Below are 17,016 nucleotides of genomic sequence, written 5' to 3'. Positions count from 1 at the left end.
CAAACAGTTGGAACGATTCATTCACTGGACTGATTCAGTTTTCAGGTGATTCAATAATTGAGTCAATTTGAATATAGTGTACGAGTCATAAGGACAACTTGAAATAATAGCATCATAATAGTAGCCAATCAGTAAATCCAAGCTATTATTCACTGATAATCTTCCTTTCCAGTCACGTTAACCATTGCAACTGGTATCATGGAGTCAGACTATTGGCCTTTTAAGAACCAGATGAATACGGACATCATTTTGATCAATTACAGCACCAATCATCAGTCATTCTTTCCAATATATGGAAAATAGCTGCCTTGACATTATTGAAAAAAATGGATTTAAATTTAAAGCGTCAAATGCCTTTTTAAAAAAAAACGAATTGTCTTTCTAACTATGTTCTCTATTATGCAAATATAGGCTGCTAGGCTGTTTTATTAATCCTAGTCCCGAAACACTCAAGTCACATAACAAAGCACATATGCATAAGCAAGACACCGTTCCTCGATTCAATTTATTTATGTGAGCAACGATATGTTGACTTGTCTGTGATACAGAGAAATACTGAGAACAACATTGGCAAATCAAGAAAACCAGAAGGACAAAATGCCTTCCATGATGAACAGAGAGAACATTACAGGTATTTATAGTGAGCGATGCTTGGCAGTGAGGCATCCTGGAGTCATCCTGTTAATAATACTGTTAAAAGCACACAAAGTCAATGGGTTATAGAAAAACATGCAAACGGTTACATCTACCCACCACACACCATTCTACAAAGAGCCATGGCTCAAAAGCTTGTGTCAAAATGGCTTTACTAAGAAAAGGTAGCTGTGAATGCTTGGATTTAGTGAAACACCAGATATTTACATCGATCTGCAACCTCTCCTTTAGTGAGGAAACACTTTTAGCGATGCAGATTTGACCGCTCACATGGATAGTGCAGTAGTCCTTAGTAGGAAAAAGCGATAGATTCTTGACTAAGGATCTGTCGAGGAGATGCAAGATGGAAAGGAAAACCAGCAGTAACAAAGAAGAGATGAGGTTATATTGTCGACTCAAAGAGAAATCCAGGCATAAGGCTCTGGTGAGGCTAAGACACTTTGAATGGTCTTCTAAAGGGCTGGATCGGCCACACTGATGTCTTTCATACTGCTCTGCCCTAGATACTTATCAACGGTCGCTGAAATGCTTCTCAGGGCTGACCAGCTCATTTCTGGATGTCTGACATTTCTCAGCACTACTTTTATCAGCGGACTCGAACAATGTCAGATCCCCAAAGGTGCCCCATTTGGTCGTTGCACAGCCACCACTCACATTCAGGCAAAGAGCTTTAGTAGAGGTGAAACCCCTCGATGGAGATGAAGGCTGAGGAATTACATCACTCTTTGACTGATTCACAAAGCGATGACACTGGTTAACTACTGACACAACTACTATCAATGGCAGTCAGAAATCAAGGCGATAGTATAAAACTTGAGGCCGGTTGAATACTGCTATATTTCCCTGCTGAAAAGACCATTAGGGCTGGTCACCATCATATGATGTGTTTTGGATGCTGGTGCTATGCGAGGAACCCTGGAGTCGAAACCAGACTTCTGAACTAGCTTAAACACAACGAAAAATCAAAACTCTATTTACTTGCTTAATAAACATCTCTGGGCTTATGACTCATCAGTACACATGGAAAAATGTATCTATAGTCTTTCCCTGTCTTTGTAATCTTTAAAAAAAATTCAGCTGAAATAATTTTCCTTTTTGGTTGATGTCACTAAAGTAATGTAAGTTTCACCCACTGGTCTGGCTCTGCTCATGCTCCATTAACTTTACACTAATGCTCATTTGTTTAAAGAAATATCCTGGCCTCCCTTTTCCATATAACCAAACTGAATGACAACGGGGGCTGTTGAGCTTCTGATTTGAGATCAAATCGGTCTTTTAATTTAGATAATTTCAGTGTATTTTGTACAATCAAGTTCACACAAACAGTTATAATAAATGATTCATTTATTGAACTGATTTTCTTCTCAGGTGACTCAGTGGTTCAGTCAATTGGAATATTGTGTATAAGCCATTGGCTTCACTTGACATAAAAGCATCATAATAGTAGTCCATTAGTAATCCAAGTTATTATTCACTGATAATCTTCTTTTCCAGTCTGATGATTGCAACTGGTATCATGGAGATGAATAAAGAGAAAATTCTGGTTAACTACAGCCCCAAATCTCATTCATATTCTTTATTTGGAAAACAGCTGCGTGGACATTATTGGAATTTTTATTTTATTTAATTTCTTTTGGAACGTGAGTACACTTTTCAGACTTTCCAATGGGCAAAGTCCAATCCAGCCTTTCATTCAGAAATATGAAATATGACAAAAATAAAATAGGTGGCAAATGCTATACCATGCTAACTTAGACCAGCAAAACTTCCTTGGTCAAATTTTGCTAATGAACAGCAAGTCTAAGCAGGTTCGCCACATAGGAAAGCACCAGACCATAACAAACCAGTCAGAACATCATGAAAATCCAAGCTGGTCTTTTCAGCAGGGTGTTTATACACAATTAGTAGTCATAAATCTCCTAAACTAAATTGTCCCAGTGATTATTTAGTAATACAACTGATATTTCTAGTTAACAACAACAACAAAAAGAGAGGAATACAGTTTTGCGCTGTTGCAAAGTGGCTCCAGAGTAAGTCTGAGCAGTTGATACTGCCAAGATGATAGGCACACTGAATAGACAACTGTGGCTACAAACACATGACACAAACAAGGGCGTTCAGTATTCAATTTAAGTCTATACTGAACACACAATAGTGGGAAGGCTTCAGCTGTGAGCCTATGTTAGCACCATCTCATACTGTGAGAGTCATTATCACATTGGTTTACATTGAGAGTATGGCACTGTACTGGCAAACAAAAATATATGTATCAACCAAGGGAATGGACTGGCTTACTCAAAGTTCTTAATATCTGCCAAAGACCATCCATTTTACATTTGCATGTCTTGCCCTTTGATGGAAGATAAGTATCTCTGAAATGTTCAGTTTATATGTGAGGACCAAGCAAGCAGAAAAACAAATGAGCATGTTCCAAATGGTTGTTGAATGTTAAGATGAAATCTTTCCTTCTTAACTTCTTTCCTGATTGTCCTTCACCGATGAGAGACATCACTGGTTGACTGGCTTGACCAATGTGTATCCTTCCACTGGCATCAGCCACAGGCCACCGAGACCTGATGGCTATCCATTCAGTATGGCCTTAACATTATCTCTTCCATTCCAGTGTCTACCCTCATACAGGTGTTGTCCTCCTGTTGATCCCATCATTAAGGTCTTTGGGAAAGCAGTTGTGTACTTGGAGGAATCCTGAATCGTGGTCTGGGCTGTAGGAGCTGTCCGTCCCTGACTTGAGGGGGTCTCTTGTCAATGTGTACATGTTGATCTCTCCAACAGGCACCGAGCTCATCCTCTTCATTCCCACAGGTGATGCTTCACGAGATGCTTGCGTTGAACGAGAGCTGGAGCGCGAGTGCCGTCGACGATAGCGAAAGCTAGGTATGCGAGAATACGGTGAAGAGGACGAGGTAGCTTTGATGAACTCACGGTGTGCTTTGAATCGTACTTCCTTGCTCTTCTCAATGTAGATACTGACAGCCAGAACAGCCACCGCCTCAGCCACAATGAAAGAGAGCGCTCCGAAGTAGAAAGACCAACCATAGTTATACTGGTTCTTCTTGTCTTCATCTCGCTTGTCACTGGGATCACCGGCATTGCTGGAGATGTAGACAATTATACCAATAATGTTGCTCAAACCTGCCAGACACAAAACACAACACAGATTTTAGACAAAATGGGATACATTTTCTCAGTGGTTAATAATAACGTAGACATGGCACTTGGCACAGGCTGCACATGTCTTCTGAGCAGCATATGTTTATGTTAGTTTGTGTAAGTCGGGGAACCCAAACCCACTATAACACATTTGTTGGTAATTTTCAAGTAACCCTAAACACAATGATTGGATGATTCAGGTGTGTATAATAAAGACTGGAGCTAAACTATACAATAGACTGCAGCCTCAAGCATGAGTTGGTGGTGTGCCTCTTGAGGCCAGGGGAGTGAATTTTACCGGCACAGATTGCTTCTGTTACACTCACCCTAAAGTTCACTCTCATCAGGGTCATGGCACCAAGATTTTAACCAGTGTCAACCAGCATGAGAGGCCATCCACTAACCAGGATGCTTAACACCAGTTCCTAGTGTGCCTCTGGAGGCCATGGAAGTGAAGTCTATGTGCACAGCTCTTACTGGTTGCCTCTGTAACTCATTCCTAAACCTCACTCCTATTTGGGTCATGGCGCCAATGTATTTAGTCTTAACTCTGCCACTTGAGAAGGATGCTGTGTGGTGGGAATACTAACAAAGAGAGAACACAGCCTCTAGCCTTGATGCAAGGTGAGTGAGGTTTACCTGCACAGCTTGCTTCTGTTACCCTAAATCTCATTCTGATCTGGGTCATGGCACTAGGATTTGAAACAGAATGGAAGGCCATTTGCTAACAATGCTAAAGACCACAGACTCTAACATCAGTTGCTCGTGTGCCTCTTGAGGTCAAGGAAGGGAGGTCTATGTGCATAGCTCTTATTAGCTTGCTTCTGTCACTTACCCCCTAAACCTCCCTCCTATTTGGGCCACAGCACCAATGTAACAGGTCCTACTTGCACTCCTCTGTTAGGGATTTGAATAAATGTCAACTGTCATGTGTAACAAGAATATTAACAAGGATGCTAAAGAACAAAGCCTCTAGCCTTGAGGCCAGGGGAATAAGGTTTACCTGCAAAGCTTGCCTCTGTTACACTCTCCATACTAAAGCTCACTCCCATTTGGGGTCATGGCACCAAGATTTAAACCAGTGTCAACCAGCATGGGAGGCAATCTGCTAACAAAGACGCAAAATACGACAGTCTCTAGAATCAATTGCAGTACGCCTCTTGAAGCCAAGGGAGTGAGGTCTGCCTGCATAGCTCTTACCAATGCAACTGGTCTTATTCGTACCACTCTGAGTGGGATTTGAACCAGTGTCTACTGTCATGTGTGATGGGAATGCTAAAGAACATAGAATCTATTCTTGAGGCCAGGAAAGTGAAATTTACTGGACAATTCTTTGAAGCTAGCCTCCATTTCACTGGCATGGTCCAATTAGCCCCAATTAATCACTTGCTTTACTTGTGGATCTTGACCTTTCCAATATTGTAGACATGCTGATACAGTATATTGTGGTAATTATGAACAATTGCAATTGCCGAATCTAGGAAATCCATGACCGGCCAAGTCTTTTCACCAACCTTACAGTAGGTGTATCCGGTTATGAAAATATAGTGAATAAAAGGAATGCGCTTTTAGAACAAACAATATCAGCCCACTAAATACAGTTGAATAACAGCTAAAAATGTGGGGGAGTTGTCACCCCCTTAGTTCCAGTTCACCTACCAGTAACAGCAGGGATAAGTTGTGCTATCAGAGCATAGAAATTCTCCTATATTCAGTTCGGTAACACTTTAGAATAGGTAACACCTATTAGTTGCTTATTAGCATGCATATTACTAGAATATTAGCCATGTATTAGTGCAAATTAAGAACATATTAATGCCTTATTTTACATGATCTTTTTCTACATCCCTTATCTTACCAAATACCTAAACCTAACAACTACCTTACTAACTATTAATAAGCAGCAAATAAAGAATATATTGAGAGAAATGTCATAGTTAATAGTTAAAAAGTGTAACTTATTCTAAAGTGTTACCTTAAGTTCCAGTTATATTCTGTCAACAAATTGTATTTGATAATGGTGGTGCTAAAAGTGTTTTAAGTGATTACACACAAAGACCCCATGTGCATGTTAGCATTTGGTCATTAGTAAGTTTACCTGCTGCCACAAATAGTATCCCTGCACTGAGTAATATGTTGTTCATCTTGTTGTAGATGCGTCCTATCCCGACACATAGCCCCCCCAGCAACAGCAGAATGGTACTGAGGATGGGGAACACACTGGAGGCGCGCACGATACCTGTTAACACACACATATAAACACAGCTTTTACTTTAGCAAGATATCTAAAGGTGCACAATAAGAACATTGAGATATAGACAGTAACACTGTATTATTTCTGAAGAGAGAGTCACTCACGTAAGAGATATTCAGAGCTGTCTGTGTCATAATCATTGTCATCTGGAAAATGATTGATTCGGTAACAACTTCCTTTGTTGAGACCTACAAAAATATGCAAATGGTCAGGTTTAGAGTCATGAGGACCTGGAAAAAATGCAAATCTCCAAGCATAGGTGAGAATACTGGGCAGCAGAACAAACTATTTAACAAATAACAAAAAACATCCTGCATATGGTATGAATTTTTTTCTGTTATGAAGCAGTAGATGATACAATTTTAAGCCTTGTAATTGTTCAGTGACAGATTTTAAAGTCAACCGGGGCTTTCACACATACAACCCTTTCTGGAAAATAACCTGTAAATTACAGTTTTGATGCTATGTGTGAACAAAGCATAAGATTACCGGTATGAGCATGTACAAGGTCTAACACACACTTAAGTAAGAAGTCTGCTTTGTGCCTTTTCTGAAGCAGATGATGCAATTACTCTGTGCTATTTACAGTAAAATCATTTTTGTGTTCTACTGGGCTTTTTAATTATTTTTCTCTGTGAACATGTGCTAGATGTACACTCACCTAAAGGATTATTAGGATCACCATACTAATACTGTGTTTTTACCCCCTTTCGCCTTCAGAACTGCCTTAATTCTACATGGAATTGATTCAACAAGGTGCTGAAAGCATTCTTTAGAGATGTTGGCCCATATTGATAGGATAGCATCTTGCAGTTGATGGAGATTTGTGGGATTCACATCCAGGGCACGAAGCTCCCGTTCCACCACATCCCAAAGATGCTCTATTGGGTTTAGATCTGGTGACTCTGGGGGCCATTTTAGTTTAGTGAACTCATTGTCATGTTCAAGAAACCAATTTGAAATGATTTGAGCTTTGTGACATGGTGCGTTATCCTCCTGGAAGTAGCCATAAGAGCATGGGTACATGGTGGTCATAAAGGGATGGACATGGTCAGAAACAATGCTCAGGTAGGTCGTGGCATTTAAACAATGCCCAATTGGCACTAAGGGGCCTAAAGTGTGTCAAGAAAACATCCCCCCCCCCCCACCGTAACACCACCACCAGCAGCCTGCACAGTGGTAACAAGGCATGATGGATCCATGTTCTTATTCTGTTTATGCCAAATTCTCTACCATCTGAATGTCTCAACAGAAATCGAGACTCTTTAGACCAGGCAACATTTTTCCAGTCGTCAACTGTCCAATTCTGGTGATCTCATGCAAATTGCAGCCTCTTTTCCCTATTTGTATTGGAGATGAGTGCTCCCCCGGTGGGGTCTTCTGCCTTTGTAGCCCATCCACCTCAAGGTTGTGTGTGTTGTGGCTTCACAAATGCTTTGCTGCATACCTCGGTTGTAACGAGTGGTTATTTCAGTCAAAGTTGCTCTTCTATCAGTTTGAATCAGTTGGCCCATTCTCCTCTGACCTCTAGCATCAACAAGGCATTTTTGCCCACAGGACTGCCGCATGTTTTTCCCTTTTCACACCATTCTTTGTAAACCCTAGAAATGGTTGTGCGTGAAAATCCCAGTAACTGAGCAGATTGTTAAATACTCAGACCAAGTGCTCAATACTCAAGACATAGTCTGGCACCAACAACCATGCCATGCTCAAAATTGCTTAAATCACCTTTCTTTCCCATTCTGACATTCAGTTTGGAGTTCAGGAGATTGTCTTGACCAGGACCACACCCCTAAATGCATTGAAGCAACTGCCATGTGATTGGTTGATTAGATAATTGCATTAATCAGAAATTGAACAGGTGTTCCTAATAATCCTTTAGGTGAGTGTATGTCTATCCAATAGGCTCAGCATTGCAATATTGTTTAAATCCAAAATGCTGTAAATACTCCAATACAGTTTTAAATGCCATCAAATGTGATGTTTTGTATGTAAGCACAATTTTTCTCTATCCTAATTTTGATTAGCTGAAAGTTTTTCAGCATCTTCAATATAAACATTGCATATTTAAAAAACATGTTGAAACCCTGCCTTCTTTTCCATTCATCAGAACTGCGTCTCTGCAGTTTGATATATTTGATGGTGTTAAAAAAAATAAAAAAAATATGATTCTATGTGATGAGAAATGTGTATGGTGTATTTACCAGAAAAGGCAATCTCAAAAACAAAAAAAAAAAGATTTTCTGATACAGAAAATGTTCTGTATTTAAAATGTAAAAAAGATAATAATAAAAGCTGGTATGAAACCATATTCACTAACAATTTTAATTCCATAATGTGACATATTTCTAAATGGTGAATGAACTTGGCAAGACTTTAAGGTCTTAACATACATCATAAAGTGTCACATTGCAAACCTCCCTCCCTCTGTCTGTCTCCAGGTGGAGTCTACTCCCTGTGACACAGCTTTTGTGTGGCCCAGCATGCCATTAATTGGGTCTAGTGTTAAAAAAGGAGCAAATTAATTAGTATTAAATAGGTCTGAGAAAGTGGGACATGTTTTTTCTAGTCTAGTCATTGTGAAAAAGAAAAAAAATCTCTGTAAAATATTGTAAAGTAAAACAATATATATCTTGAATCTGAAACATTGTCACAGATGTGTTATATTCATTCATTACACACAGACTGATATATTTCAAATGTTTATTTATTTTGATTTTGCTGATTATAAAAATTCAGTATCTCAGAAAATGTGAATATTACTTAAGACCAATACAAAGAAAGGAGTTTTAGAAATCTTAGCCAACTCAAAAGTATGAACATTAAAAGTATGAGCATGTACAGCACTCAATACTTAGTTTGGGCTCCTTTTGCCTGAATTACTGCAGTAATGCAGCGTGCCATGGAGTCGATCAGTCTGTGGCACTGCTCAGGTGTTATGAGAGCCCAAGTTGCTCTGATATTTGCCTTCATCTCTTCTGCATTGTTGGGTCTAGGATATCGCATCTTCCTCTTCACAATACCCCATAGATTTTCTATGTGATTAAGATCAGGCGAGTTTGCTGGTCAATTAAGAACAGGGATACCATGGTCCTTAAACCAGGTACTGGTAGCTTTGACACTGTGTGCAGGTGACAAGTCCTGTTGGAAAATGAAATCTGCATCTCCATAAAGTTGGTCAGCAGCAGGAAGCATGAAGTGATCTTAAACTTCCTTGTATACGGCTGCGTTGACCTTGGACCTCAAAAAACACAGTGGACCAACACCAGCAGATGACATGGCACCCCAAACCATCACTGACTGTGGAAACTTTACACTGGACCTCAAGCAACGTGGATTGTGTGCCTCTCTTCTCTTCCTCCAGACTCTGGGACCCTGATTTCCAAAGCAAATGCAAAATGTACTTTCATCAGGGAACATTACTTTGGACCACTCAGCAGTAGTCCAGTCCTTTTTCTCTATAGAAGCTTCTGACGCTGTCTGTTGTTCAACAGTGTCTCGACACAAGGAGTGCGACAGCTGAAACCCATGTCTCTCATACGTCTGTGTGTAGTGGTTCTTGAAGCACTGACTCCAGCTGCAGTCCACTCTTTGTGAATCTCCCCCACATTTTTAAATGGGTTTTGTTTCACAATCCTCTCTGGGCTGCAGTTATCCCTACACTCAAAAAAATGACTCTTTGGCTGAACATGATTCTATCATGGACAGTGGTTCCACATGTTTGTACCATGTTATTTGGACATGAATAAATCAAGTTATAAGGACTTGTCTACCTTTAGTTGAGTTTACTCAGTTTGCTTTAGTTCATCCTACATGAAATATCTGAGTAGAGATAATATGTTTACATCATGTAGAACCACTGTCCATGCAAGTTTAGCCAAAGTGTTATAAAAACATTAGCAAGTAAGATATAACTTTTCTGTACACATGATGTTAATTGTTTGCAGTTTAAGGATGTTACTATGTGTACATCATACACTAGCACTCTCATTAAAGTTGCTTTTTTTTAAATGAAGTATTTTAGACGTTCTTTCAACCAGGTCCTCAACCCAACCCAACCACAAGCTCCACACTTCACCACAATGGTAACTCGCACAAAATACACCAATATAAAGTCTTTTAAAATGCCCACATAATAGAGCATTATACATGAAAAAGTCTCCTTATTATCACATTTTATTAAAAACTGCATAAAATAACACTTTATTTCAACATTTTCTCTCCCCATATCCAGTCCTGTGCAAAGCATGATGGGAAGTGTAAAACTTATTTTGAGGGACTTGATTGAAACATGTTCTTTCAAAATGAAAACTTTATGTTAAACCAACGAGAGACAGGTTTAAGTCAGTTTAACATGACACAATCATGTTGAAATGAAAAATAGCCAAAATGGCATTAATTCAACATGAATTGTTCAGGTAAAGTGAACAAAACTAAAAATTCATTTTTTTGAGTGTATTGCTTGTACACTTTTTTCTACCAAATCTTTTCCTTCCCTTCACCTCTCTATTAACGTGCTTGGACACAGAGCTCTGTGAACAGCCAGCCTCTTTTGCAATGACCTTGTGTGTCTTGCCCTCCTTGTGCAAGGTGTCAATGATCGTCTTTTGGACAACTGTCAAGTCAGCAGTCTTCCCCATGATTGTGTAGCCTACAGAACTAGACTGAGAGACCATTTAAAGTCTTTGCAGGTGTTTTGAGTTTATTAGCTGATTAGATTTTTTTTGTTTTTTTTTCAAGTTATAAGATACAGTTAGAGATCCATATTCAGTTTTTAAAATACACGTTTGTGGTCTTATTCAGAGACCACTTTTCATAATTTAATCAATTAACAAAGTGTGAAGTTATACCCTATGCTTCTTTCTTTTGAAATGTCCTCTTTCACTCTAGTCTAAAGTATGTCACATTACTAAAGTAAAATGTGATGTCAACTCCATGTCATTCTGAATCTGAATACATTGGTTCTTACAAAGTTAAAACTGCTGGTTTGATTCTCCGGGAACACATGATAGGTAAAAATTGATAGCCTGAAAGCACTGTTAAGTCGCTTTGGATAAAAGCGTCCGCTAAATGCATACATTTAATTTAACATATCCTTAGAACCCCTTAAGACAAAAACTGTATAATAAAATCCGTCAACAATGGTATACTCTTCAGTAAATATATGAGGAGAAACAATAATTCTTTTTCCCAGTGTGCACTCAAGATTTGCTTTCTAATTAGTGATGCACATGCAGAAATTTTAACCACTAACATTGGCTTATAATTAGTATCATTATGACAGATAATTAATGTGATATTATGTTAATCTATAATTTGTCTGTTAAAAAAAAAAAAAGAGTTTTCATGGCTCATGCATTTTAATATGGATAATGCAACAATAGCTTTTATATAGCTGGTACTTATTTTATTGTTATTTATTTATCTATTATTCATAAGTATTGTTCTTTTGATTTCTTTATTAATTACAAGGGAGAAGCCAAAATAGAGATCAATTGCACCTGTTTATAATGACAAAAGACTATTCTATTCTATTCTATTCTATTGTATTCTATTCTATGCCAGAAATATTTTACATCTTTATTCTATTCTATTCTATTCTATTCTATTCTATTCTAGTATGTTCTGTTCTATTTACTCTCTTTTACATATGACAGAAATACTATCTTTTTCTTTTCTATTGGAGACTATTTTATTTTATTCTTTATTCTATTCACTTTTTACATATGCCATGAATATTTTGCATCTTTATTCTATTCTATTCTATTCTATTCTATTCTATTCTATTCTATTCTATTCTCTCTCGATTTACATATGCCAGAAATACTGTACATCTCTCTTCTCTTCTCTTCTCTTCTCTTCTCTTCTCTTCTCTTCTCTTCTCTTCTCTTCTCTTCTCTTCTCTGGGTATACACATGCCAGAAATATTGTACATCTCAATTCAATTCTATTCTATTCTATCTCTGTTTTCATATGCCAGAAATAGTGTACATCTTTATTTGTTGTTTTGTCCCCAGTTTATTTGATTGCAAGGCCTTCAGCATCTCTATTAGACATCTTAAATGATAAGTTTTGTAATTTAATATAAAAATGTTAAATTATTTAACTGTAAAAACAAAACCCGATCACCAACATGATCCAAAAATGATCCAAAGATCCGGTGCTCAAAGAAAGCGAGAAAATCTCACCCTTCATTGTTCAAATGTTCAACAACCCTGTTTATTTCCAGGTTTAACGAAACCAATCAGCCATTTGAAGAGTGTTCTCAGACTTGGAGACCCCGTTGTGCAGACTTTATAACTCCTGTAAGTGTGTACAGTGAGCCTGGTGAGCCGTAGGATCTTATGTAAAGCTCCGCTCAGGCTGTTGATTTATAGGAGATGGTTGTTGGCCGAGTGACTGAAGTGTATCTAGCCTCATAAAGACAAAATAAGGAACCTCGCTTGACTGACACGGAGGCACATCAGAGAGGGAGCGAAGAGAGAGGGGAGAAAGCGAGCGCTCGGTCCCTGCGGCCTGCCTGGAGGTAACAATGCTCATCGCTGAACATGTCTTCTCCATGGCAACCTCAGGTCTGATCCAACAATCTGATTTCCATAATGTCTCCAAGGATGCCTTTGACATCTTCATTGTGGTTTAATACAGCAGACAGCAGCACACTCGTCTCCCCCATGCCAAAAGCCCCACCCCTGCCTCGCTAACCCACATCCCCTATGGGCACATCCAGCTTGGTCACGAAACAGCTGCCACATTCCCTGCCTTCTGCCGCCTCCAGCATTTTGTCATAACTGTGAATTGGGGAAGGGCAGCCAATCATTCATCTTGTCGAGAAGTTAAACCAATCAAGTATCAGTATTGTTATTGTGGATACTTATGGTTAGAACTACTAAAACTGAGTATTATACTTTGGACATCAAATCTCAAATGTATTTTCACTGAAGGAGGGACTGCAGGCTAGAAAGCACTCAGAACATATTAGAAACCACTTAGCATCACCCTAGCAACAACCCAGAACACCCTAGCAACTGCATAACAATGTTGTAGTCACTTTAAATTCCTGAGCAACCATAAAACAAAGCCCCAACAAACAGCCACACGCTTGCATTGACAAAAATAAAAAAGGTCAATGAGGTCTCATTGGCACTGCTGATGTTAACTAAAACTAAAATAACAACGTAACTAAAATCAACTAGAATTGAATGAATGAATAAGTAAATAAATAAATCAATTAATTAAAAAGTGTTGAGAAGAATGAGAATGAACATTAGAAATGTTTAATTGCAACGAACTGAAATAAACTGATATACTAAAATGACTAAAACTAAATCTGAAATAAAATGAAAGCTGAACAGAAATAATAATAATAATAATAATAATAATAAAAACAAAATTACATAACAAAATTACTAAATCTTAAACATATTTAAAATGAAAACTGATAACTAAAAATATAGGCTAATTCCAAAAATATTATACTAAATAATTACTATAATAGTATATAAACACTGAAGCAATACTATTTATTAGTAGAAGGAAGCAGAATCTCAGACAAATCTACTAAAATTCTCCCTATATGTATTTGAATATGTGTATTTGAATATGCAGAATAATATACATATATACATATATATATATATATATATATATATATATATATATATATATATATATATATATATATATATATATATATATATATATATATACATATATATAGCTGCATATATGTGTCATTTGATTTTTTTATATATCTTTTGTTACTTCTGTGTAACTAAGTCTATTTATTTGTCTTTTTATTTCAAGTACTTAGGGGATTGTTTTTTTTTTATTGTGTTATTTATTTAGTGTATTTTTATTTCTTTGCTGTCATTTTGTGTACCTCTCACTGTTGAGTGGCTTATTGTCTACATTGTTATGTATGTTTAAAATGAAAATAAAAATATAAAACTCTATTTACAGTTTTTTTTCCCACTAAAAATAAATATAATAATTGTTTTTTGTTCTTAAAAGATATTTCTATTAACAGCAGAAGGAATGACTAAATACAGCTGTGATTTATTTCCATCACAGATCTATCATTGACATTACTGTTTAATTCAGGCTGTTTATTTGATGTTTATGCAGGAAAAGTGAAGGGCGAGATCGGCGGTAAGGCACCTGGCACATGCTCAAAGCTCGTTATGACATTGAATATGTGTTATTCAATGTGGATCGGTGGCGGAAGTCAAACCCGGTGGCTAATGAGAGACTCTGTGGCCTTTCAGACACTGCATTTAATTACAGATCTGTTGCGCACACTGGGAATGGCAACAGTGACAGCTCTTCCCTTCCAATAACCCCTAATCTTACAAACCATAGTCAATTAAATACACTCAGGGCTCATTTATTTTATTTTATTTTATTTTATATGGTACAGTTAAGTAACACACCTAAATAAACTTTAATTTAATAAAACCTTAATAAACGTTAAAAAAGAAACAAAAGAATTATATTTTATTTCAAATTTTTCCTACGTGATGCAAAAGTTTAAAATCATTTATTTATTATAAAGTAATATATTATTAATTATTTGTTAATTAGATTTCATTTACAGTACATGAGAAACGTTACAACAAGAAATGAGGTCAAAACTGTATTATTCTAGATAGAATAACACGTTTTTTTCAGCTTGAATAAAATGAGCAAATAAATAAGCATAAACCATGACTTATGTGCTCTTAACTTTGGATATCAGCAGCACTTGAATAAAATAAAATAAGAAATGTTTTTTTTATTTAATTTTTTACTAAATTTCTTCTTTCAGTGGGTGTAAATCAAATGTTTTCACTCTTTAAAATGACAATAGACTAAGTAGTGGTCAATTTCTGATGATTTCCTGAGAAACGAATTGATTTTCTTTTGTCGTTATGAGTTCTGCTCTTAAAATGAAGCCTGGCGATGTTATCGTCCCACTTTTATTAAAAGATAAGCAATAAGTTAGCACTGTTCATCAACTCTGATGTCCTTGTTTAGCCTATGAGCGCGCGTGTGATGTAACCAGTCTGACTGTCTGAGTCAAAGCTCTGTCACAACTGCATATATTCTGAGAAAAACCTTTCATCTCTCCAAATGATTCAAATATATAGGCTTTTAAACATCTGTTTGTCTATTCATCCGTCTGTCTGTCTTGTGCTTTTTCATGGACAATCATAAGAAGCAACAGATTCATCTATTTTTAAACACTGGCCACGTTACCATAGCGATTTCAGACATATTGTTTCCAAGCAACAGCTTCAAATGCAAGAAAGACATGAATGAGGGACGAGGTTTTATGAGGAGAATCTCTGGACTCGATTACGCCTCTCTGTCCATTCAAGAAACCCGCTGGTGTGCACCCAGAGAAACGGGGAGCATTTTCACTCCCTTCCAAGTGAACGTCAAGTTAAGATCCGAGCCCAGTGAATGAGTTTGGATGAGTAGCTGACAGATCCTGTGGATGAAAGGCCACCCAGAGGACCATTTCACTGCTTTTTCACTGCATGATATGAACTATGCTTTAGATGTTTCTCCCAAAAATTCATGACCGGATGTCAGACGATGCACATACAGTGATCAACGAACACATCCGAGATCTGACTTTGATTGAAACTCTATTCTGCACTCTTAAAAATAAAAGTGCTTAAAAGGTTCTTCAGAGCGATGTCATAGAAGAGCCATTTTGGGTTAATTCAGTCAAAGGCTCTTTGAAGACCATCTCTTTCTTGCCTTTATATAATCTGAAGAACCTTCTTTCGCCACTATATATATATATATATATAGTGAAATGAAAGGTTCTTCAGATGTTAAGCCAAAAACGATTCATCTATGGCATCGAGAAGCAGCTTTACTTTTAAAAGTGGATTTTCACTTGCTGTCTAGAAGATATAAATGATCTCACATTTGTGTTGCTTCTTTCCTAAAGTCCTGTTTATGAAGAAAACCCGTGCATCTTGTTCACTTTCGTGTATCTGGGTGGGTTATTAATCTGTTTTGAGTTCACCTGGACGCAGATGAAGAACAAAAGCCTCCTAAAGCAAGACTTTCTTTGTGTGAAGAGAAAGGCTGAACAATGCACTTTCGTTGTCTCTCTTTTAAAACTCAAGCTTAAGAAAGGATGTGAAGCACATGGTACCCTCTATGCAGCAGATCCTCCAGAGCCCGGAGTGCGTGAGATCTCCGCGGACCTTCTTGGGCTGCGTCTCGTCCGTGCTGATGTTGGTGGCGTTACAGATGTATGCGCGAGAATAAAGCCAGTAGTCGGTCCCGATGGCGATGCTCATCAGACTGAACGCCACGAAAGCCCCGACGGTGGCCAGCAGCATCTGAACCCCACGGTCACACCCCGCCATGGCCACTCATAATAATAATAATAATAATAATCCACACATCGCGTTTGCGCCGCTTTGTTCTGACAGTCGAGGCAGTGTGATCAGGAAACTTGAGCGCGCCTCGTCCACATGTTGCTGCGCGAGCTCACTCGTCGGGGTTGCTTCTTTTCTATGCTTTCTGAGGAGTTTTGATCACCACCTCGTGCATTTCCTATTATCGCATGATCCCTCTTTTCCAAACTCAGATGGCTTTGATTTGGGATTGCGATCTTCAAACCCCACCTTCAGTCACACGAACCAATGAGAAACACACATGGCCTGAAGAATAAGATGATGCTCTCGCATCTCTCCACCATCAACATGATGAAGGAAAACTTCAACAATTTTATTGTTTATGTATAAAATATAGATTTTTTTATTATTTATAAAAAAAAAAAAACATACCCGGGGAAACAAATATTATATCATAATATTTTTCTCATCAGTATACAAAAATACCCTTAAAAAAGGTACAATGCAATTGATGGTATTAGATTAGACTGATACTTTTTGATATATACTGCACCATGGTACTGAAAGCTTACTCTATTT

General features: G+C 37.7%; 1 protein-coding gene across 1 annotated transcript; it reads right to left on the bottom strand.

Annotated features, from left to right (window-relative positions):
- Window positions 1-486: 486 nt before the first annotated feature.
- Window positions 487-16,709, bottom strand: LOC127951825 (voltage-dependent calcium channel gamma-4 subunit-like). Its single transcript, XM_052549864.1, has 4 exons — window positions 16,230-16,709; window positions 6,184-6,267; window positions 5,924-6,064; window positions 487-3,807 (listed from the first exon to the last, which is right to left on the bottom strand). The coding sequence occupies exons 1-4, from the start codon at window positions 16,444-16,446 to the stop codon at window positions 3,287-3,289; spliced, it is 963 nt and encodes a 320-aa protein (XP_052405824.1). The 5' UTR covers window positions 16,447-16,709; the 3' UTR covers window positions 487-3,286.
- Window positions 16,710-17,016: the final 307 nt, after the last annotated feature.

The sequence above is a fragment of the Carassius gibelio genome, chromosome B3 (assembly GCF_023724105.1).
Source record: "Carassius gibelio isolate Cgi1373 ecotype wild population from Czech Republic chromosome B3, carGib1.2-hapl.c, whole genome shotgun sequence".
Lineage (NCBI taxonomy): Eukaryota > Metazoa > Chordata > Actinopteri > Cypriniformes > Cyprinidae > Carassius > Carassius gibelio.
This window is presented reverse-complemented; position numbering and strand designations above follow the sequence as displayed.

Excerpts from the sequence above, each read along its gene's own strand:
- LOC127951825 (XM_052549864.1), bottom strand. The coding sequence starts at position 16,446 with ATGGCGGGGTGTGACCGTGGGGTTCAGATGCTGCTGGCCACCGTCGGG. Across the intron at positions 6,065-6,183 it reads CAGCTCTGAATATCTCTTAC|GTATCGTGCGCGCCTCCAGT; the intron begins GTGAGTGACTCT and ends GTGTGTTAACAG. Across the intron at positions 3,808-5,923 it reads GATACTATTTGTGGCAGCAG|GTTTGAGCAACATTATTGGT; the intron begins GTAAACTTACTA and ends TGTGTCTGGCAG.